The sequence below is a fragment of the Bos javanicus genome, chromosome 25 (assembly GCF_032452875.1).
Source record: "Bos javanicus breed banteng chromosome 25, ARS-OSU_banteng_1.0, whole genome shotgun sequence".
NCBI lineage: Eukaryota > Metazoa > Chordata > Mammalia > Artiodactyla > Bovidae > Bos > Bos javanicus.
In genome coordinates, this window is record NC_083892.1 from 28315241 (window position 1) to 28337050 (window position 21810).

The 21810-nt window shown below is 44.3% G+C and overlaps 1 protein-coding gene across 4 annotated transcripts in view; it reads left to right on the forward strand.

Moving 5' to 3' along the window:
* Positions 1 to 222: 222 nt before the first annotated feature.
* Positions 223 to 21810, forward strand: part of LOC133238571 (S-adenosyl-L-methionine-dependent tRNA 4-demethylwyosine synthase TYW1) — a 148228-nt gene continuing 126640 nt past the window's right edge. The window contains exons 1-8 of one of the 4 annotated variants that reach the window (XM_061401831.1): positions 238 to 437; positions 1258 to 1388; positions 2158 to 2295; positions 6127 to 6228; positions 8128 to 8322; positions 9325 to 9612; positions 10683 to 10805; positions 21052 to 21105. In XM_061401831.1, coding sequence (XP_061257815.1) covers positions 434 to 437; positions 1258 to 1388; positions 2158 to 2295; positions 6127 to 6228; positions 8128 to 8322; positions 9325 to 9612; positions 10683 to 10805; positions 21052 to 21105 — 1035 coding nt within the window. In that variant the 5' untranslated portion in view covers positions 238 to 433. The other 3 variants (XM_061401827.1, XM_061401828.1, XM_061401829.1) reach the window with 3 other exon arrangements.

The following is a 21810-nucleotide window of genomic DNA, read 5'->3' on the forward strand; positions in this document are numbered from 1 at the left end:
GCGTGCTGCGATTCATGGGGTCGCGAAGTGTTGGACACGACTGAGCGACTGAACTGAACTGAAGCCTTCCTCCTCAGTGTCATTTGTTTGGGGCTGGCAGCCCTCCCGCTGACTTGCCCTGAGCTCTGGGCAGTACTTTCCTTTGGGCCCGCCCCTTTATCATCTGAGCCAATCGGAGCAGGGCCCGGAGGGCTCTGGCTTTCTCCCACCGAACTCTGGGCGGAGCTTCCCCCTCGGCCCGCCCCTTCCCCCTCTGAGCCAATCGGGACGATCTGCAACTGGCATGGCTGTCCTCAGCTCCTCTGGCTCCGGGCATACAGCTAGTGCTGCGAGGTAGTTCTGGCGGCCTCCCAGTATTCACACCGGACCCTAAGTTTCTTAGGTCCGCAGACCTGGTCTCTTGTCGGGCCGAAGGGCTCAGGCTCTGAGGAGAATGGGTAAGGGCCCCAGACGGGCAAGTTTCGTGGGGCCAGGAAGGGAGGAAATCATTTTTCTGAGACCCTCGGGCCCCTTCCTCTAGAATGTGTTGCCCTTTTCCGGCCAGGATCGGTGCCACTGGGCGCTTGGGAGGACAGATCCCGGCTTGTGACCTGGCTTTTGCCTTCTGAGGCTAGGAGATTAATTTAGAATTGCGCTTCTGCCCTCAGGTAAAACACAGAGAAAACTGCCTTTCCCCATTACCCACGTGTGTTGAGGACTTTTGGTCCTTTCCTGGGTGGAGTGGCACCTGTAAGCCCCAAATTTTAGACTTCGTCTTTGAAATTGCCCGCAGACTCAGCTTTTGAGGCCAGGTCCATCCAGATCTCCCTTAAAAACTGTGGGGCTTGAGGTCAGTCATTTGAGAATCCTTTGCGAGTAAGCTTTGGGTCTCTAAGAATAAAATTAGAAAAAAAAAAAAAGAGGAATACTTCTAGTATTATTTTAAGCTTTTCTGATGGAGCAGCTAACAAAAAGAAAAGTTAACTCGTAATTCCAAGTACAATGTTTTGACTTTATATTCCTTTCCTTCCAAATGCTATATCTAAATGAAAATAAATTTTTTTATTTTTTGAATTAGCATTTTATCATTATGATAATTATGTCATGTTATCACATAATGTGTATGTGTTGTTTTATTAGCGTTGTATTTTACAGATTTCTGAGCAGGGTTTTTGAATATGAAGATTGGCTTTTCTTTTATAATGCTTATAAGGATGGGCATCATTGTATGTGTAACTTTATAAATAAAATTGTTTATATGGATCATTTTAAATTTAGATCCTGCTTTGGATACCTGGGACTTCTCCTCACCTTTAATATCATTATGGATAAACAGGTTTTACATATACTTGGGCTTTGCCTTTGGTTTTAGCCTTTGGATTTGTTTCCAGATTGTCATCAGGAAGCAGGTGAGTGGAGCTGTTGTTTTTTTTTCCACTGGAGAGTATTTGGCATCAGATTTTATAGGGACTTCAGAGTGCAGATTTTCTAAGGCTTCCAGAAAAATATGGAAATTCTAAAAAGAACTTTTGATTACTTTCATATTTGGTCTCTAGACATACTTTTGTCATGCCCCCATTTTTTTCTTGTTAATTAAAAAAAAGCGTTATTTATTTATTTGGCTGCACTGGGTCTTAGTTGTGGCATGTGGGATCTAGTTCCCTGACCAAGGATTGAACAGGGGCCCCCTGCATTGGGAGCGCAAAGTCCTAGCCACTGGCCCACCAGGGAAGTCCCTCTTGTCAATTTTTATAGATTAAGTTATTTAGCTTTTCTTTGCTGGACTGTGGACATCACATTCTTAAGATACAGGAGGATTTTGTAATGAAAAATTAAATTTTGCAAATACTGAAAATCTGCTCAGCACCTTTAAGGGATAGTAGTCTCTTTTATTTCCACTAATTAGAATCAGAAAATAAATTTGTACTGTCATTCCACTAAAACACATTAAACGTGAAAGTATGTATAGTTTTATCCTGGAGGGAATGGGAATCATTATAGTCTTAAGAAATGTGGTCCCTGGTTTTAAAGAACCTAATTATATCAAGGAGTCAATATTTGAGGAGTACAATCGAAAGATTAAGAGAATAATAAAATGGGTCAGTATCTGAGCTAATGTTCATCCCTAATGAAGTTGGGAGAAGATTGAAACTTGATGGATATTGTGTTTATTTCAAGAACAAGAACTCACCAGAGAAAACCACTCCAAAAGCATCTCAGAATTTGATGACGAATGGCTATATCTCTCGTCCAAAGAAGGAAGTCTTTGTGTCTGGAGTGAAGATATTTTATGGTTCTCAGACTGGCACAGCAAAGGTGAGAACTTTATATGACACTTTTCCTTGGGTCTCCTGATCTTTTAAGATAATCTCTGAAAAGTGTTCTTTAATGTCTGGTGGCCACTGTCTTGCAGGGTCTTTGTTCTAAAACTTGCTTCTGCACAGCAGAATGGAGACTTGGAGTTCCAAGTCCATTATTGGCTATAGAAGTAGAGACTAGTGAGAAATGGCAGCAGTAGTGTCCAGTATGGGTCCTTATGTTCACAACTTCACACATCTATTTAATTAAAATCTATTTTGATTTCTAACAGTGTTAAAAGTATTAATGATATATGTTGAATACTGTATAGATACAAAATGCAGATATAGAGCTGAAAGATGCTTTAGTTGTATCTGAATGCTGCCTGTTTTTTTTTGTTATGAAAGTCACAGCTATTTATTGCTTTCTAGGAAAAGAATCTAAGGCTAACATGAAAATAAATTGAAAATTTCAAGTCGCTATTTTGGTGGAGTATTATAGAGAGTTTTACTGCCCTCTTGTGTATGTTTTGTAGAATACTACTCTTTTTAAAAGGTTTTCAGTACTTCCTACTGTGTATCCTAATTGAAGGTCACTTATAATTCAGTTCAACTCAGTTCAATTCAGCAACAGAGCATGAAACAGGAAGAAATGTAAGAAAGGCATCTGGGCTGCCAACACAGAGTCCTTTTTTTGTTTTTCATAAAAAATCTCATTTCTATGCATGCTTTTATGCATGCTTTTACATTTTTTAAAAAAAGATCCAGTTAATACTTGCAGATAGTAACAAATCCATGCACACAGAGGGTTCATAATGAAAGTACACTTTGGAGAATCTATTTTAACTATTTATGTTTTTAGTTCCTCTGAGGGTTATTTCTTGAACCTGCTGGGCCATGTTTCTAGATTTATTCCAATTAGATAAAAGTTATTGACTCCTTTTATCAGTCAGTTCCTCAGATCTCAGCGCCCTAATGTTGTTGCCCTCATAGATGATATGAATTCAGTGGCACACCTCCTTTAAAGGTGTGCCATCTGAATTTGTCTGTTTGGCTTTGAAGTTGGTTGATTCATATTTGGCTGAGTATAGATGACTAGGTCAAAAGTTTTTCCTTCCAACTTTGACAGTATCACTTCAGTGTTGCTGAAGAGGAGGCTGGTTGCCACATCCCTTCATAGATGAATTTTTTTTTTTTTTTTGGTTGTTGTTCCTGGAAGCTTTTAGAATCATTTGTTTGTCCTTGATGTTTGGAGCTTGTATGAGACAGGGTCTAGGGTGGGTCTTTTTCAGACACTGTATTGGATACTTGTGCTGTTTTGTTTTGGAAATTTTGTGTGCATTAATTCTGCTAATATTTCTTGGGTCAACTTTTTTTTCTCCTCTGTTTTCTCTGTTCTTTATTTCTGGGACTCTGTTGGATGTTGGACCTTTTGGATGGTCTGTGTTTCAAGGGAGTCACAGTGGTAAAGAACCCGCCTCCCAATGCAGGAGATGTAAGAGTCGCGGGTTCGATCCCTGGGTTGGGAAGATCCCCTGGAGGAGAGCATGGCAACCCACTCCAGTATTCTATCCTGGAGAATCCCATGGACAGAAGAGCCTGGCAGGCTATAGTCCATAGGGTTGCAGAGAGTTGGACAGGACTGAAGCGACTTAGCATGCATACATGCTACATTTCGAGTCTTTTCTCTCATACTTTTTCTTAAATTTCAACTCCAAACCTTTAAAAAATTTATTTATTTATTTATTTGGCTGAGCTGGGTCTTAGATGAGGTATGTAGGATCTTCATTTGGGTATGTGGGGTTTAGTTCTCTGACTAGAGATTAAATCCAGGTTCCCTGCATTGGGAGTGTGGAGTCTTAGCCACTGGACCACCAGAGAAGTCCCCCAAACCTTTTTTTTTTAAATGTCTTAGTTAGGTTATAGTGTTTTTAATTGTAAAAATTCCATCCTGTGCAATTTTTATAGCATCTGTTTCATAATTTAAAAATGCATTTCAGTGAGTTCCTTTGTCGGTCCCATGATTTAGCCACTCCCTCAGAGTTTCTGCTGCTGATATTTCTCTTTCCTGCTGCTTGTTCTCATCATGGTCTTGGTGGTCCGTGGTTTTCTGTTCATATTGGGGTGAAATGATGGGGTAACTGATGTGGCTTTTCTCAACTCCAAATAGATTTGTTTTCTCTGGTTGTAAATTCTTGCTGGATGCTCTGTGCACGGTGGCTCAGTGTACGCTGTGTGACCTATTGCCTATTGGCCCCACATCCCCCTCTAACTACCACCTCAATGTTTTTTTGTGTGTAGTATCATTCCTTGAAAGTGTTGTCTGTGCTTGCCGTCTCTGGTCTTTGTTCTGTTTTTCTTGACCCATTTCAGGTAGGCTCGCGTGACTCGCATGTGGCTAATTCATCCTCAGTCTTCATCTTCCTTGACGTGTTAGCTGCACAACAACGCCTTCCTTGTTGACATACTTTCTTTATTGAACTTTGGGGCACTTGCCTCTAGGTTCTCCTCCTCCTATGCCGAGGCTCACCTTCCTCACTATCATTGGTGGATTTCTACCCATCTTCTTACCCTCCAAAGATAGGAGCATCTTAGGGTACAGTTCTTCAGACTGTGTCTTTATCTGCACTCACTTCCCTCTCAAGGGATCATGTTATCTAGAGCTCTCAGTTCTGTTTATCAGAGTTTTTCTGTAAAGGGCTAGATATTTTATTTGGTATGTAATTTTTTAGATTTTCAGGTTTTATAGACTGTGTGGTCTTTGCTGAAGCTATTCAGCTCTGCTGATGCCTTGTGGAAGAGGCCATAGATAATTTGTAAATAAATGAGCATGAGTATATTACAGTAGTGTCCATCACTCAGTCGTGTCCAACTCTTTGAGATCCCATGGACTGCAGCCTGCCAGGCTCCTCTGTCCATGGGATTCTCCAGGGAAGAATACTGGAGTGGGCTGCCATTCCCTTCGCCAGGATATCTTCCCGACTCAGGGATTGAACCCGGGTCTCCCACATTGCAGGCAGATTCTTTACCATCTGAGCAACAGGTATTCCAGTAACCTTCACTTGTAAAGATAGAGGGCTGGGTTTTGCCTGCAGGCCTTAGTCTACTGATGCCTTAGAGCAGGCTTAGCTTTAGTCCCGGCAGGTGGTGAGCCAAGTGTTAGGCTACCAAGTCAAAAAGAGGAGGAGGTTTTTCCTGGGGTGCCAACATCTGGCTAGAAGTTGTAGCCTTCTCCAAGCATCGGTTAATTTTGTTTGGAGAAGAGCTTGCCGGAGTCTGCCTGGAGGTAAAAGGTGAACACACACAGCAGCTCTGGATTCACTGGTCCCGTATATAGGTTCTCTGCTGACTGGTTCTCTTGTGGCCCATGGCTCCCTCCTGTTTTTGTCATAGTGACTGACAGATCCCAGAGTCCCTCCGGTTTTCTGTTCCTCCTGAGGCTTTCTTCTGCCTGTCAATCTACTTCTGTTTGGCTTCTCTCTTCCAGAATTGTGTTCACAGTTGTCACATTTCCCATTCTATCCCCTCTTTAGTATTTCTTCTCCGTCTATATGTTTATTGTAGAAGGGCAAATCAGCCTGAATGTCAGAAAGCCAATTGAGATCGAATCCCTTCTGTGTACTTGTAGAGCGAGAACAGCACAGCTGAATGATTGATCTCTGTAAAGGTGCTCGAGAAAACAGTAGAAGTGAGAATAGTATTTGTGTTTATGGTGATAACTGTCAGTCAAGTGGGAAAGTTTTTCCTGATAAATGTCTCCTTCCCTGGCCAACAGGAGTAAATAAAGACTGTACCTTTCGCTTATTTAGTTTATTGGAGACTGTATTTGATTTTTTTCCCCTCCTATTAGGGATTTGCAACAATTCTGGCTGAAGCACTTAGCTCCCTCAATCTGCCTGTGGCAATGATTAATCTGAAGGACTATGACCCAGATGACCGTCTCATAGAAGAGGTTGGTAATTGTCTTATTTTTCCTTTGGTCACAACTTTCAATTTTAATTGACCTCCTGTGTTCTGGGATAAATAGACTCTTCAGATAAAATTTAATTTTCACGCTAAGGGATTTCCACTGGTTGAGTTTTCAGGATCAGTGAGAGGTGCCGAGTAGGCAGTGAGTGCTGACTCTGGAGTGGTTGGGGCTGGTCCCTCTGGGGTGTTAGACTGAAAGCTTGGTATGAAGTTCCCTCCTGCTTCGAATCTCATAATCAAGGAGGTTTGTCACTCACAGCTGGGTGCCGGGTATGTGAACCTACTGTCAGCCTACTGAAAGGTCAGGGGCCACTTGGGTAACAGAAGTAGTGTGGGTTTTGGAGTTAGAGAAATCTCTTACTGCCTGCAGGACCTCCAGGCATTACATCATAGCTGTGAGAGCTTAATTTCTTCACCTAAGGAATGTCCGACCCCCTCCCTCAGCCTCACCTAGGTAGGGAGGCTGGCCCAAGCAGAGGTTGTCCGGGTGTGGTCCTTGAACTGGCAGTATCAGCCTCTCCTGGGGACTCATCAGGATTGCAGAGTCCCAGGTCCTGGCCCAACCTCACTGAAGCAGAATCTGGACGTGGTGGGGCTATGTTTGAACAAGTACCCCAGGTGATTCTGGAGCAGCTCAAGCTGGAGAAGCCCTTGAAACAGGCGTCCACAAACCTTTTCTGTAAAGGGCCACTTAGAAATATGTTGAGCTTTGTGGGCCAGCCAGCTATGGAGTTCTGCCTGAGACAAAGCAGCCAGAGACAATATTCAAACGAGTGAGTGTAACAGTGTTCGAGTAAAATTTTATTTACAAAAGCAGGCAGCAAGCAGGATTGGGCCTGTGGGCTATAGCTTGCCAGTCCTTTCTTAGTGGAGAAACTTTTAGCCGTACACATCCATTTTCTTTTTCCCCAAGAACACATTGGAATGCAAATGAGTGAGCTTGAATCTGCTTGAAATTATTTGTTAAAAAATTATTAGCAGGACTTCCTTGGTGGCCTAGTAGTTAAGAATCCACCTTGCAATGCAGGGGACGTGGGTTCAATACCTGGTGGGGAACTAAGATCCCACGTGCTGGGAACTGAGCCCACGTGCCACAACTACTGCGTCCATGTGCTCTGGGGCCCAAGCACCACAGCTGGAGAGTCTGAGCCACAGCTCAAGATCCTGTGTGCTACAACTAAGACCCAGCGTGGCCAAATAAATTTAAAAAATTATTAACAAGCTTGGGTACTTAATTATCGTAAAGGGTTACGTGGGGGTGACAGAGGATAAGATCGTAGGGTGGCATCACTGACTCAATGGACATGAGTTTGAGCAAACTCCAGGAGATAGTGAAGAACAGGGAAGCCTGTAGTCCATGGGTCTCCGAGTCAGACATGACTTAGTGACTGAACAACAGCAACAACTTATAACGTAGTTCCTGGCTTGGATCTGTGAAGACATACTCAAGCAGATGAAATTCTGTGGCTAATAGGACTGTTGATGTGGTTTTTTGTTTCCCATGGAGATGTTGATGCCAAGTGTTAAGTCACTTTACATTTAATGTTTTATTGTTTTAATTTTTCGGGGAATTTTTAGAGCTATTTCTTCTATATTTCTTCCTGACTGATTTGGCATTAGTTTCTAATATGATATTAGTTTCTAAGCTGGGAAATGGGATGGAGTATATGGTGAAGGGCACCAGGAGGTCTGTTGGCAGGAACAGAGGGCTGGGTTTTCTCCCCTGGCTGTGTTTTCTTTCTCTTCTGAAATTAAGTAACATTTCTAAAAGCACCCTTAGAGGCCACTGTGTTTTGAATGTCAGCATTTCAGAAAGGATTTTCTTGATTGAGATAACTTATGTCTTGGCCACTCTTCTGAAATAATGACTTTTCTTGGTTAGGTTACTAGTAAGAATGTGTGTGCCTTCCTGGTTGCCACCTACACTGATGGTCAACCGCCTGAGAGCGCCTCGTGGTTCTGCAAGTGGCTAGAGGAAGCAGCCAACGACTTTCGATTTGGCAAAACGTACCTGAAGGGGATGAGATACGCGGTGTTTGGCCTGGGAAATTCTGTGTACTTGAGCCACTTCAACACGGTAGGTATATTTTCATCCGGTCATCTTTTTAAGATGTGTGTTCTCCACCTGCCACCACCACGCTGCCCCCCCGCCCCCACCCCCATATTTTCAAAGGAATTAGGCCAAAGGTAAAATTCAGATACGTAAATATTTTGTTTACTGCCTTGCCACTGAGGAAGCCTGTTAAGTTTTTGAACTCTTCACTGTGCCTCTTGATAACTCCTGTGCCTCGGCGGAAGTGCTTCATACTGTAATAAAACACATTTCTGGCTGCAAAGTCATGAGTCTTGCCAGATGGGTTCTGTTTGTACCTTGTTATTTCATGGTCTTTGGCCCCAGAGGTGTTACTACATTTTGGAAGAAACTGATTTTGCTATCGAGTGGTTTCATTCTGACTATTACTTAGAAGAGTCGTTTTCAAGTTCTTCTTTACGTACTAGCTCCTAGTTTGAGAAAAGAGTTTGTCTGCTCCCTTTAAAAAAAAAAAACAAAAAAAACTTCTGCAGAATCTCATCTGAATATATCAACTGCACCCCTGGATGGATGGGGCTGGAGGGCACCTTTTTTTCCCCCCTGTTCAACATTTTTTTAAATTGGAATATAATTGCTTTACAGTGTTGTTTTAGTTTCTGCCATACCACAGTGTGAATCAGCTGTGTGTGTGTATATATATCCCCCCTCTTGAACCTCACCCCCAGCCTTCATCCTGCCGCTCCCGGTCATCACAGAGCACCGAGCTGAGGTCCCTGTGCTGTACAGCAGCTACCCACTATCTGTTCTACACACTGTAGTGCATATATGCTAATGCTAATCTCCCAATTCACCTCGCTCTCCTTCCCCCACTGTGTCCATATGTCTGTTTTCTGCATCTGTACCCCGAAGCCCTTTTGATGGAGCGATTCCTTCTTCCCAGCAGCCACCGAGGACAGTCCCCCAGCGGAAGCCCCAGCTGTCGCAGCGCAGACTGGCATCTTCTGATCCGGAGGGCTGTTCTCGCTCACCCGTCCCTTTCTCCCGCAGGTGGGGAAGAACGTGGACAAGTGGCTCTGGATGCTCGGTGCTCATCGGGTGATGACCCGAGGGGAGGGCGACGGCAACGTGGTGAAAAGCAAACACGGCAGCGTTGAGGCTGACTTCACAGCTTGGAAGACCAAGTTCATCTCCCGGCTGCAGGCGCTCCGCAAAGGAGAGAGAAAGCACTGCGGGGGCAACTGCAAGAAAGGCAAGTGCGAGTCTAACCAGCGTGGCTCAGAGGTGGCGGAGCCAGGGTCCCATGTGCAGGAGGAATTGCCTCACAGAGACGCCGAGGTACGGAGCCCATGGGGCCATGTCTCCCTGTTTTCCTCCTGTGTTTGGAGATGCTGAACCTTTCCTCTGTCTGAAGTGCTTTTCTTGGCTTCCGGTTGGAAGGAAGAGCTGAAACTCAAATGGGGCGTGTTCTAGAGGGAGCGGGTCTTGGGTTAAGTCATGTTGGGCTGGGTGCTGTCCTTAACCTGTTCTCTAGTCGTTGCCTTGCTGGAGTCCAGTAGGTTTCTACCCGAGTGTGCAGGTGAGGAAACAGGCCTGGAGAAGTTAAATGTGTCCAGAGCTGAGCTCATGATCTTTTTACCCTTTAACCACATACTCCTCCTGTTGTCTCTTATTTAATGACTCCAATCATTCAAACTTGAAGGCTGTGAGTTATCCCAGATTCCTCTCTTTGATCCCTCACATTCTAAACATTTCTCTTTCTTCTTCCTTCGGACACCCCAGTTCCTTTGAGGCTTGTGTTGTCAGGCTGTATCACTGCTGTTACCTCTGGGCCACTGGTCACTTGTGTCTTTTGGGAACAACTTTGCATTCTCACTTCCTGTCTTTCTCTCCACCCTTGTTCCTGTCATTCCATGTATGCAGTTGTCTCTTTAAAATCTCTCCTTGGATGTCTAAGGTATCTCCTCTTTGACAAATTCAAAATGGAACTCTTCCTCTCTACTCTTCCGGTCTCTCTGCAAGTCTTTCTCATCTTAGGAAACACCACCACCATCTCCGTTACTTAAGAAAAGGAACCAAAGAGCCATTCTCAATTCCTCCCTTTTCCTCATTTAATTCCTCACTTAAGTCTGGTTGCTTCTTTGTTTAAATCAAGGGTTAGGAAACATTTTTGGTAAAGGGCCAGCTAGTAAATATTTCCAGCTTTGTGGGCCATACTGTTTCTGTTGCAGCATCAGTTCTGCCATATTCTTAAAGTAACCATAGATGATGTGTAAGTGATGGGCTTCTTTAGATTTGACTTGGAACTGGCTGGCCTCTAGCCTAAAATATCTCAAGTCCATCCAGTGAACTCACAATTTGGGAAGGATTATTAGACACTTTGCTACTTTTTACAATTAATGTTCCAGGATGAAGAGCCCTTTGGGAGCACCAGTGAGGAAGAGTCTGATACTGAGGACCATCAGAGTTCAAATCCTGTCATTGATGTTGAAGACCTCGGCAAGATTATGGATCATGTGAAGAAAGAAAAGGTACCATAATTTGGGGAAATGGTGAGCTGGGATCCTACAGTTGGTTGACAGTTAGCATCATCTCTTGGTGCATAGTCCATTTGAGCTCATAATTGGACAGTTTTATTTCTCTTCCTCCTATTTTGTGAGTTTTATACTTTTTTTTGCTGTTGTAACATGGACTTTGTGAAAACCTTTTTTTTAAAAATTGGAGTATTGTTGCTCTACCCTGCTGTGTCAGTCTCTACCATACAGCAAAGTGAATTGGCTACACGTATACATATATCTCCTCCCTTTTGGAGTTCCTTCCCACTTAGGTCACCACAGAGCACCGAGTAAAGTTCTTTGTGCTACACAGTAGGTTCTTATTAGTCATCTATTTTATACACGTGTTGTTGTGCTAAGTCACTTCAGTCATGTCTGACTCTGTGCGACCCCATGGACTGTAGCCCGCCAGGCTCCTCTGTCCATGGGATTCTCCAAGCAGGAATACTGGAGTAGGTTGCTGTGCCCTTCTTCAGGGGATCTTCCTGACCCAGGATCAAACCCACGTCTCTCAGTCTGCTGCATGGGCAGCCGGGTTCTTTACCACTGGCGCGACCTGGGCAGCCCCCCTGTTTTATACACAGTAGTGTCTGTACGTCAGTCCCAGACTTTGTGCTGTCTCTCCTCTTCGGAGGTTAGACTTGCCTCTTCTCCCACGGGGCGTGTTCATGCGCCTTTGGAGCCCTTGTCCCTGGCTGTCTCCCAGCCTGGCCCTTGCACTGGGTGCTGCGTGCCCTGAGAGATGTGCTTCTGACGGTCCTTGCTCCTTCTGAGCCTCTGGTTTCCTCTCTTGAGGTCTTTCATCTGTTCTCCTCTCTGGTTGCCTAGTGCGTCAGGATCTGAGATCTGGCCCATCCCCTCTCCCCCTCCCAAGGGGGTGCTCCTGAGTTCCTTCTTCTGGGAGCACAGACCGATTGCTCCCCAGCAGCAGTGCTTACTCGCTAAGCCACCAGTCAGGCTTTCTGGATTTCCTGGGCAGGAGTGATTCACCAGTCTGAGTGCAGGTGGCACATTGTAGCTTCTCTGAGGAACCCTCCTGGAGCCTCTTTCCTGGGGCTTGAGGTGAGATGCATCCCCTGACACCCCCAAACATCTCTTCATTTGAGGCAGATGGAGCTCAAAATACCTTACTGACATCCTCTGAAGAGTCCCTCAAGCATGTGCTCTCGTTATCTCCATACTCTCTATCCTTTCATACCCTTGGCGTGAGGGAGGCACTCAAGGTTGTTAAACTGAGGACTTCCCTGGTGGTCCAGTGGTTAAGACCCCACGCTTCCAGTGCAGAGGGGTGCAGGTTCGATCCCTGGTTGAAGAACTTAGATCCTGCATGCTACGCAGTGTGGCCAAAAAAAATTGTTAAACTGGTTCTCAGATATTTCCTTTAAAAATTTATAACTTGATGTGACCCTCTCTTTTGAGTTTCCTTTAATTTAATACTGTGTTTGCTGCTGCTGCTGCTGCTAAGTCGCTTCAGTTGTGTCCGACTCTGTGTGACCCCAGAGACGGCAGCCCACCAGGCTCCCCCATCCCTGGGATTCTCCAGGCAACAACACTGGAGTGGGCAATACTCTGTTTACATATGTTCAAAAAATTCAAAGAATACAACCGTCTGTCCTTGTTCTTTCTAAACCCACAGGTAACCACGATTTACACTTTGGCACTGTTCTTCTAGGTATTTGTTTTATGGCCTTTACAAACACACCTGCATTTTGGTATAACTTCATGTTTCGGGCTGTACAGATGGAATCATTTTGTACTCCAGGTCTGCAGACTGCTTTTTTCTGTTTTATGTGACAACTTTCTTTCCAAAGCCTTGTGAGTGAAATCTGCCTAATTAATTTTAATGCCTCTGTAGCAGTCCACAGTTATGTCCTGTTGTTATTTGACTCTTGTTGATTAACATTTAGGTGTTTTCTAATTTCTGTAAAGAACACTTTTTTTTTAAACATGTTTTTAATCCCTGAATGGTACTCCCCTCGCCCCACCAACCCGATTCTTTACCATCTACGCCACCGGGGAAGCCCTTTTTTTTGGCCATGCCATGCAGCTTATGGGAGTTCCCCAACCAGGGCTTGAACCTGGGCCACAGCAGTGACTGCACTGAATTCTAACCATTAGGCCACCAGGGAACTCCCTCTAATGAACCCTCTCCCTCTTATATTTTTCGTGGCTGATATAAATTTATCTTGAGTAAATTTACTCAATCTGTAAAATTAAATTTGTAAAAATTTCTGGATCAAAGAGAATTTTATCATTTTGGTGATATTTCCAAATTGCCCTGTGAGAAGTTGAAAATACTTTAATTTCTTCTCACAGTATAAGAGAGACATGAGAATGCTTGTTTCTCTGTACCCTTGCCAACCCCCAGATATTCTCAGTCTTTTAAATCTTGGCACCTGAAAGGTGAAAAACCATAACCTTAAAAAAATAATAATTTGCATTTCTTTAATTTTGAGTTAAATCCAATGTGTTTTTTTTTTCCCGTGAAGCGTCTCTTTCTGTCTCCCTGGAGTTAGACAGCTTAGAAAGTCTGAGGGCATAGTTCTCGAGACGGCTTTCACTTCTGACAACACCTGCAACTTTGGTGGTGGGGGGCAGGTCCTAAAAACCACCCTTAGATTCGGTCATTTGTTAGAAAGACTCACAGGACTCACTGAAAGCGTCCATCCTCACCATTGCAGTTCATGGCTGGGAAAGGGCAGAATAGTCAGCTGAAGGAGGAGAGACACAGCATTCTGGGAAGCATTCATTCATTCTCCTCAGGACGTGCTACTTCTCAGCACGGATGTGAGATAAGATGCTTGGTGCATCACCAACCTGAGAAGCTCACTGGAGCTTTGCCGAGCTTCGGTGTCCAGAGTTTTTATGGGGCTTCATTATGTGGTGGTGGTGGTTTAGTTGCTAAGTCATGTCTGACTCTCGTGATCCATGCATTGTAACCTGCCAGACTCCTCTGTCCATGGGATTCTCCAGGCAGGAAAACTGGAGTGGGTTGCTATGCCCTCCTCCAGGGGATCTTTTGGACCCAGGGATGGAATCCGGCTTTCCTGCATTGCAGGCGGATTCTTTACCATCTGAGCCACCAGGGAAGCCTCTCATTATGTAGGTTTGGCTGATTGATTGCCCCTGTGGTTGAACCCAGCCTCCATCACAGTGCCCCCAAAGTTTGGCATGAGTCACCCTATTAGCATAAACTGTTCAGTGTCTCCAAGGAACCCACCACATATAACAAAGATACTCCCCTCACACAGGAAGTTCCAAGGGTTTAGAGGTTACTTTGCGGGAATGGGAATCAGGCCAGACTTCTCTTTGGGCAAGGTGAAATTCTATTTTTAAGACTTTTTTCCCCAAAGATTTATTTACTTTTGGCCGTGCTGGGTCTTTGTTGCTGCTCATGGGCTTTCTCTAGTTGTGGGGGATGGGGGCTCCTCTTTGTTGTGGTGCGTGTGCTTCTCATTGTGGGGGCTGCTCTTTTTGCAGCGCACGGGCTTTAGGCTGCGTGGGTTCAGTAGTCGTGGCTCAAGAGCTATTGATGCTGGCTCAGTAGTTGTGGTGCACGGGCTGTCCTCTGAGCAGGGATTGAACCCGTGTCCCCTGCATTGGCAGGCAAATTCTTAACCACTACACCACTGGGGAAGCCCCTTTTTTTCTTTCTGATGTGGACCATTTAAAAAATCCTTATTGAATTTGTTACTATATTGCTTCTGTTTTATGTTTTGGGTTTTCGGCTGCAAGGCATGTGGGCTCTTTGCTCCCCAGCCAGGGATCAGACTGCATTCCCTGCATTGGAAGGTGAAGTCTTAACCACTGGGCAGCCAAGGAGTTCCCAAGGCAAAATTCTTTACTAAACAGGGTCCTTTGCCCATGCTTATATTGGGTTATTTGGCTTCTTTGGTAAAGTTCATAACCCCAAAATACTGTGTGTCAGACTCTAAACTACAATGCAATTATTTTCCAAATATAAAATTGCGATTGTTCCTGTTGCAGCATTTTGTTACTTTCTTCCTGATACTTCCGTGTGTTGGTGTTGCTGCTGTCTTTTTTAGTAGCTTCTGTATTTTAGAAGCCCTGCATGCATGCATGCTAAGTTGCTTCACTCGTGTCCAACTCTGTGTCCCTATGGACTGTAGCCCTTCAGACTCCTCTGTCCGTGGGATTCTCCAAGCAAGAATACTGGAGTGGGTTGCCACGCCCTCCTCCAGGGGAATCTCCCTGACCAGGTATGGAACCTGTGTCTCCTGCATCTCCTGCATTTGCAGGTGGATTCTTTACCGCTGAGCCTTCGGGAAAGCCTTTAGAAACCCTAGCAGAGAAGTTATTAAGAATGACAAGTGTGTGAGATGTAGATTCAGGGTCTGGGCCAGCTGGTTTGTAACTTGGTGCCTTAAGGGCAATGCTTAATCTTCTCTGGCCTTAATCCCCTTGTCTGAGAAACATGGACCTTAACCTCTGCCCTCCTCACAGCACTGAGTGAGGTGAGAACCCGTGTGTGCACATGCATTATAATCTCCGAAAGCCTGACGGATTGAAATGGGAAGTAAATATGCTTAGACATTTTAAATTTGCTTAGGCATTCTGCTGCAGTTGGTCGTTGAGTCTGTTTTAGCTTTTCTGCCATTGTAATTAGCACTGGTCTGAGACCCTTAGCATATTAAAAAGCAGAGACATCACTTTGCCAACAAAGGTCCATCTAGTCAAGGCTGTGGTTTTTCCAGTGGTCATGTATGGATGTGAGAATTGGACTGTGAAGAAAGCTGAGCGCCGAAGAATTGATGCTTTTGAACTGTGGTGTTGGAGAAGACAGAGAAGGCAATGGCATCCCACTCCAGTACTCTTGCCTGGAAAATCCCATGGACGGAGGAGCCTGGAAGGCTGCAGTCCATGGGGTCGCTAAGAGTTGGACACGACTGAGCGACTTCACTTTCACTTTTCACTTTCATGCATTGGAGAAGGAAATGGCAACCCACTCCAGTGTTCTTGCCTGGAGAATCCCAGGGACGGGGGAGCCTGGTGGGCTGCCGTCTATGGGGTCACACAGAGTTGGACACGACTGAAGTGACTTAGCAGCAGTAGCAGTTGGAGAAGACTTTTGAGAGTCCCTTGGACTGCAAGGAGATCCAACCAGTCCATTCTAAAAGAGATCAGTCCTGGGTGTTCTTTGGAAGGACTGATGCTGAGGCTGAAACTCTAATACTTTGGCCACCTCACGTGAAGAGTTGACTCATTGGAAAAGACTCTGATGCTGGGAGGGATTGGGGGCAGGAGGAGAAGGGGATGACAGGATGAGATGGCTGGATGGCATCACCGACTTGATGGATGTGAGTTTGAATGAACTCTGGGAGTTGGTGATGGACAGGGAGGCCTGGCGTGCTGCAATTCATGGGGTCGCAAAGAGTTGGACACTACTGAGTGACTGAACTGAACTGAGACCCTTATGGCAGAAAGTGAAGAGGAACTCAAAAGCCTCTTGATGAAAGTGAAAGAGGAGAGTGAAAAAGTTGGCTTAAAGCTCAACATTCAAAAAATTAAGATCATGGCATTTGGTCCCATCACTTCATGGGAAATAGATGGGGAAACAGTGTCAGACTTTATTTTTTTGGGCTCCAAAATCACTGCAGATGGTGACTGCAGCCATGAAATTAAAAGACGCTTACTCCTTGGAAGGAAAGTTATGACCAACCTAGATAGCATATTCAAAAGCAGAGACATTACTTTGCCAACAAAGGTCCATCTAGTCAAGACTATGGTTTTTCCAGTGGTCATGTATGGATGTGAGAATTGGACTGTGAAGAAAGCTGAGTGCCGAAGAATTGATGCTTTTGAACTGTGGTGTTGGAGAAGACTCTTGCAAGTCCCTTGGACTGCAAGGAGATCCAACCAGTCCATCCTAAGGGAGATCAGTCATGGGTGTTCATTGGAAGGACTGATGCTGAGGCTGAAACTCCAATACTTTGGCCACCTCATGGGAAGAGTTGACTCATTGGAAAAGACTGTGATGCTGGGAGGGATTGGGGGCAGGAGGAGAAGGGGACGACAGAGGATGAGATGGCTGGATGGCGTCACCAACTCGATGCACATGAGTTTGGGTGAACTCCAGGAGTTGGTGATGGACAGGGCGGCCTGGTGTGCTGCGATTCATGGGGTCACAAAGAGTTGGACACGACTGAGTGACTGAACTGAACTGAACTGAGACCTTTTTTACTTAGAACGAAGTATTGATATTTTCTTGGTTTACATATTCCCAGAGTTACAGAGTCAAAGCAAATGTATAATTTTATGACTTTTAATAAAAATCTGAGTAATTTTCACAGTGAAATTGTCTTAAAATTGGATAAATTTCAGTGTGTGAGATGCCTGATTTAGGTAGATTTCTGGATCTACCAAGTTAAGAGCAGAATTTATAGCTTCAGGGCTTCCCAGGTGGCGCTAGTGGTAAAGAATCTGCCTGCCAATGCAAGAGATGCAAGAGATACAGATCCAATCCCTGGGTCAGGAAGATCCCCTAGAGTAGGAAGTGGCAACCCATCACTCCAGTATTCTTGCCTAGAAAATCCCATGGACAGAGGAGCCTGGGGGACTACAGTCCATGAGGTCGCAAAGAGTTGTATACGATTGAGCGACTGAGCACATTTATAGCTTTATTTGTAGTAGGTGAAGATTTGTGGGATAATTTTTTTCCAACTTCATTGAGATATGATTGACAAAATTTTATATTTAGGTTGTATAATGTGATTCTTTTTGGGTGTATAATGTGATTTAATATATGTATACATTGTGAAATGCTTTCCATGGTCAAGTTAACACATTGACCATTTCATGTAGTTAACACTGTATGCGTGTGTGTTTGTGTGTGTGTGTGGTGTATGTGTGTGTGGTGCGTGTGTGGAGAACACATAGATCTACTTTTAGCAGATTTCACATGCACTGTAAGGCTTTGGAATAGTTTGTGGGTGTATTTTTTCTTTGCCTTTTCATCTTATGTCCATTAGAGGGCGCTGGAGAAAAAGCACTAAGGAAAAATTTGGACATCCATGTAAATTATTTTTTGAAATGAAATGATTCTGGACTTTATGAACTTCAAGCAGCTGGCTTAAGATATTTCAGGTTTTTCCTAGAAATCTCATAAAGTCATCAGATTTAGGGGGGAAAATACATATATATATATATTTCCAACTTAAGTACAGCATGAAAATCAGCCACCAGTGTTTGATTTTCATTATTATGTGGTCGCAGCAGAGTTCCCATTTGTGTCCTGTGTGTTCACTGTCTATTGGGCACAGTGTACTAAATTCAGTGATGGGTTTCTTTCCGCTTGGCTCTTCTTTTTTATATTTTTGGAGGATTTTCTTTGTGGGTTCATCCATACATATTCCCAAGCTGCTTTCTGCCCAATCATCGTTCTGCCTCACACTAAATTGCCTTAGTTGTTACTGTAGAGGAACCAGGACGCTCTAGTCCTGAAGAGCATCAGCTGTAGAATTGGACCACAACACTCCTACCGGAAGACCTCTTTTTGAATAATTGTCACTAGTTTTCACGGAGTCACACAATCTCAGCTTTCTGTCCGGGCATGTTGTTTCACTCCCTGTGCTTCAGTGGGAGGTAATAACATTAACTGCTGTATAAAGTTCTTATGAAGATTCAATAAGTTAATCCATCAAAAGCCTTTATTTTACTGTCTGCACATAGTATGTCCTTGATAACTAATAACTTTCATTGTCTACGAAGGTATCTTCCAGTGGGATACGTTTAGTCTGACTAGAATACCACGATGGTTTTCTGTCTCCCTCCCTCTGCAGCAGGATGTAAAGCCAAAGAGAATTTGAACGGTGGGAGTGATAACCAAGAACAAGAGAGCCAGAATTTGAAGCGTGGCACATGTGGAGCGAGTGGGTGTTGGGGGAACCTGGCAAGTCTGGGGGTCCTATAAGCGTTTGGTATGTTGAGAGTGGAGTTGGGTGGGAATTACAGGGGGCTGAAATAGACAGGGAGGGCAGGGGCAGGGTCCTGGAGGCCCTTTCATGCTCTGCCATAGGTCTGTGGGCTTTGTGCTCAAGGCAGTGGAAAGCAGTGTGATTTGATTGAATAGGATGGGTGGTTTGGAGGTGTGGGGAGAGAGCTCCAGGGTAGATTCAGCAGGATAGGAGAAAGCATAGTACACGTTGGATGATCTCATTCAGTCTTCACTCTGACCCTGATATCTATACCCTTGTCATCTCCACTTTACCATTTTACAGGGTAAGACACAAGCTTAGAGAAGTAAATCAATTTGTCTATAATTAGATGGCTGCCTAGTTAGTGGTGGGGCCAAGCCCAGTCTCTGTCTCTTTGTTTCACTCCCCTTTGCCGTCTCTCCGGAGGAGAAGCAATGACAAACCTAGGCAGTGTATTAAAAAGCAGAGACATCACTTTATCGACAAAGGTCTGTATAGTCAAAGCAGTGGTTTTTCCAATAGTCATGTATGGATGTGAGCTGGACCATATAGAAGGCTGAGCACCAAAGAATGGATGCTTTTGAATTGTGGTACTGGAGAAGACTCTTAAGAGTCCCTTGGACTGCAAGGAGATCAAACTAGTCAATCCTGAAGGAAATCAACCCTGAACATGCATTGGAAGGATTGTTGCTGAAGCTGAAGCTTTAGTACTTTGGCCCCCTGATGTGAAGAGCCAGCTTCTTGGAAAAGACCCTGATTCTGGGAAAGATTGAAGGCAAAAAGATAAGGGGGTGGTAGAGGATGAGATGGTTGGATGGCATCACTGACTCAATGGACTTGGATTTGAGCAAACTCCAGGAGATGGTGAAGGACAGAGGAGCCTGGCATGCTGCAGTCCGTGGGGTCGGGAAGAGACACGACTTAGTGACTGAACAACGACAAAAGAGAGAAGTAGTTTCCAGGAGGCAGGCTGAGGAGTTTGACTAAAGAACAAGGTCAGGAAGAGCCTGACAATGCTGAGGTTGTTTCTTTTCTGTTTCTCTCATGTTGTGCTGGTAAATCTAAAGCAGATTGCTACTTGTTTTTTTGCTGCAGTAAATAAATGTTGCTCAAATGCTCCCCACGGTGTGTTCTGGTTAAGCAGACAAACAGTGATACCAGTATCATTAGTTTGGAAATCAATGGCGGATGCTTGGTAATTACTCACCAGAGAAACGTTTCAATTTACAAAAAGAGCTCAGTGCGTCCAGTTTTGATTATAAGGTCTCTTAGTACTGCGGTGTAATCGCATGAAGCCGGTTCTCCTTTCATAATTAGTTTGAAGGCTTTATGTGTTAAATTCACCCTCAAATGTGAGGTGACATCTCTTCAACCCCAAGACCCTGTCTTTAAAACAGCCTGATTCAGCTGTATGGGCTGAATACAGCCAGGAGGACTTGATGAGTTCTGGGGTTATTTTCCTAAGTCAGGTTATCCAAAATAGAATTATGCGGCCAGAGGAAAGCCATTTTAAAGCTCTTGACACACCTGGTCAAAGTGCTTTTTGAAATGTTCCAAAGGCATCCTTAAAATCTAGTGTACAGGAAAAGCTTTGAGTCCTGTGTCATTTAAAAGCTCACCCATGACAGGTGAGTGGTGTATGGGTGATCCTTTATTATAGGATTGGGAACACTTAGAAGTGGGGTGGAATTGCAGAAGGTGGAGTTGTAGTTACACTCGAGGAAGGGTTTTTACTATTGAAAGTTGCCTGGTTTAGAATCCAGATCTGCTCTTGTAGCGCTGGAAATAGCTATCTGGTAGTTTTGAGGCATTTATTCATTTATTCAGCCAGCATTTCCTGAGTATCAACGTTGGCTGTGCCGGCCTGGCTCCAGGCTGATTGTAGGGGAAAATGATCTTTGGAGAACTGGGGATTCCATATCCAGTGTTTTCTGCATGAATTGGTATTGATGGGAGTCACTGCATGGTAAACAAGGATCAATACAATAACCAAACAGGGACTTCCCCGATGGTCCATTGGTTAAGAGTGTCTTCCACCGAAGCAGATGTGGATTCGATCCCTGGCTGGTGAACTAAGACCCCACAAGTTTGTGGAGCAACTAAGTCCCGATGCAGCCAAGTGAATAAGTAAATGAATATGAAAAGACCCAAAGACAGACTTGAACAATTTAATCAATCAGAAAGACGGCCTGCTTGCTGCAGTATACCTGTTTGGCATTTAACCAACTAGATGGAACTCCTATCTTAAAATCTTTAACAAATTGCTGTTTGTCCTGTTTTTATCCTAGGCAGTGTTGGGGTGGTACTGTGGTTTCTGGGATGAAGATGTGAAGATGAATTAGGTAATATTGTATAATATCTTTTCTTTTTTTAAATAAGGAGAATTAGTACTACTTTTTGGCTCCTTTTATTATGTCAGATTCATATATTGCTGGCTGTTTAGAAAGAACTTTTAGCTTATTTATAGTCATTTTCCCAAGTGCCTAGGAGGTGAACTTATAATCAGCTTTCCATTTTGCATATCAGAAAATAGCAGCTTGGAGAGGGGCTGCTTTTTTTTTTTTTTAATTAAAAAAAAGTTATTTAATTTTGTTTGCGCTGGGTCTTTGTTGCTCAGCATGGGCTTTCTCTAGTTGCATGCACGGGCTTCTCGTTGCAATGGATTCTCTTGTTGTGGAGCACAGGCTGTAGGGCTCTCGAGCTTCTGCAGCATGTGGGCTCAGTAGTTGTGGCACACAGGCTTAGTTGCCCCGTGGCATGTGGGATCTTAGTTCCTGGACCAGGGATCGAACCCACATCCTCCGCATTAGCAGGTGGATTCTTAACCACCTGACTACCAGGGATGTCCCAGGGTGTGTGTTTTCTTTCAAGACAAGTGTGACGGGTTTGAACGTTGGGAAGGTGTGACAGGTTGGAGACAAGGAGACTTAAGTTCGGCTGTTGTAGTTGTTCCTTAGAGGAAACCGTGGCTCTGGGCAGAAGCTGTGACATGTTGGATGGAGAGGACTCACAGGTTGGGAATTAAGAGTTTAGAACTTGGTCACTTG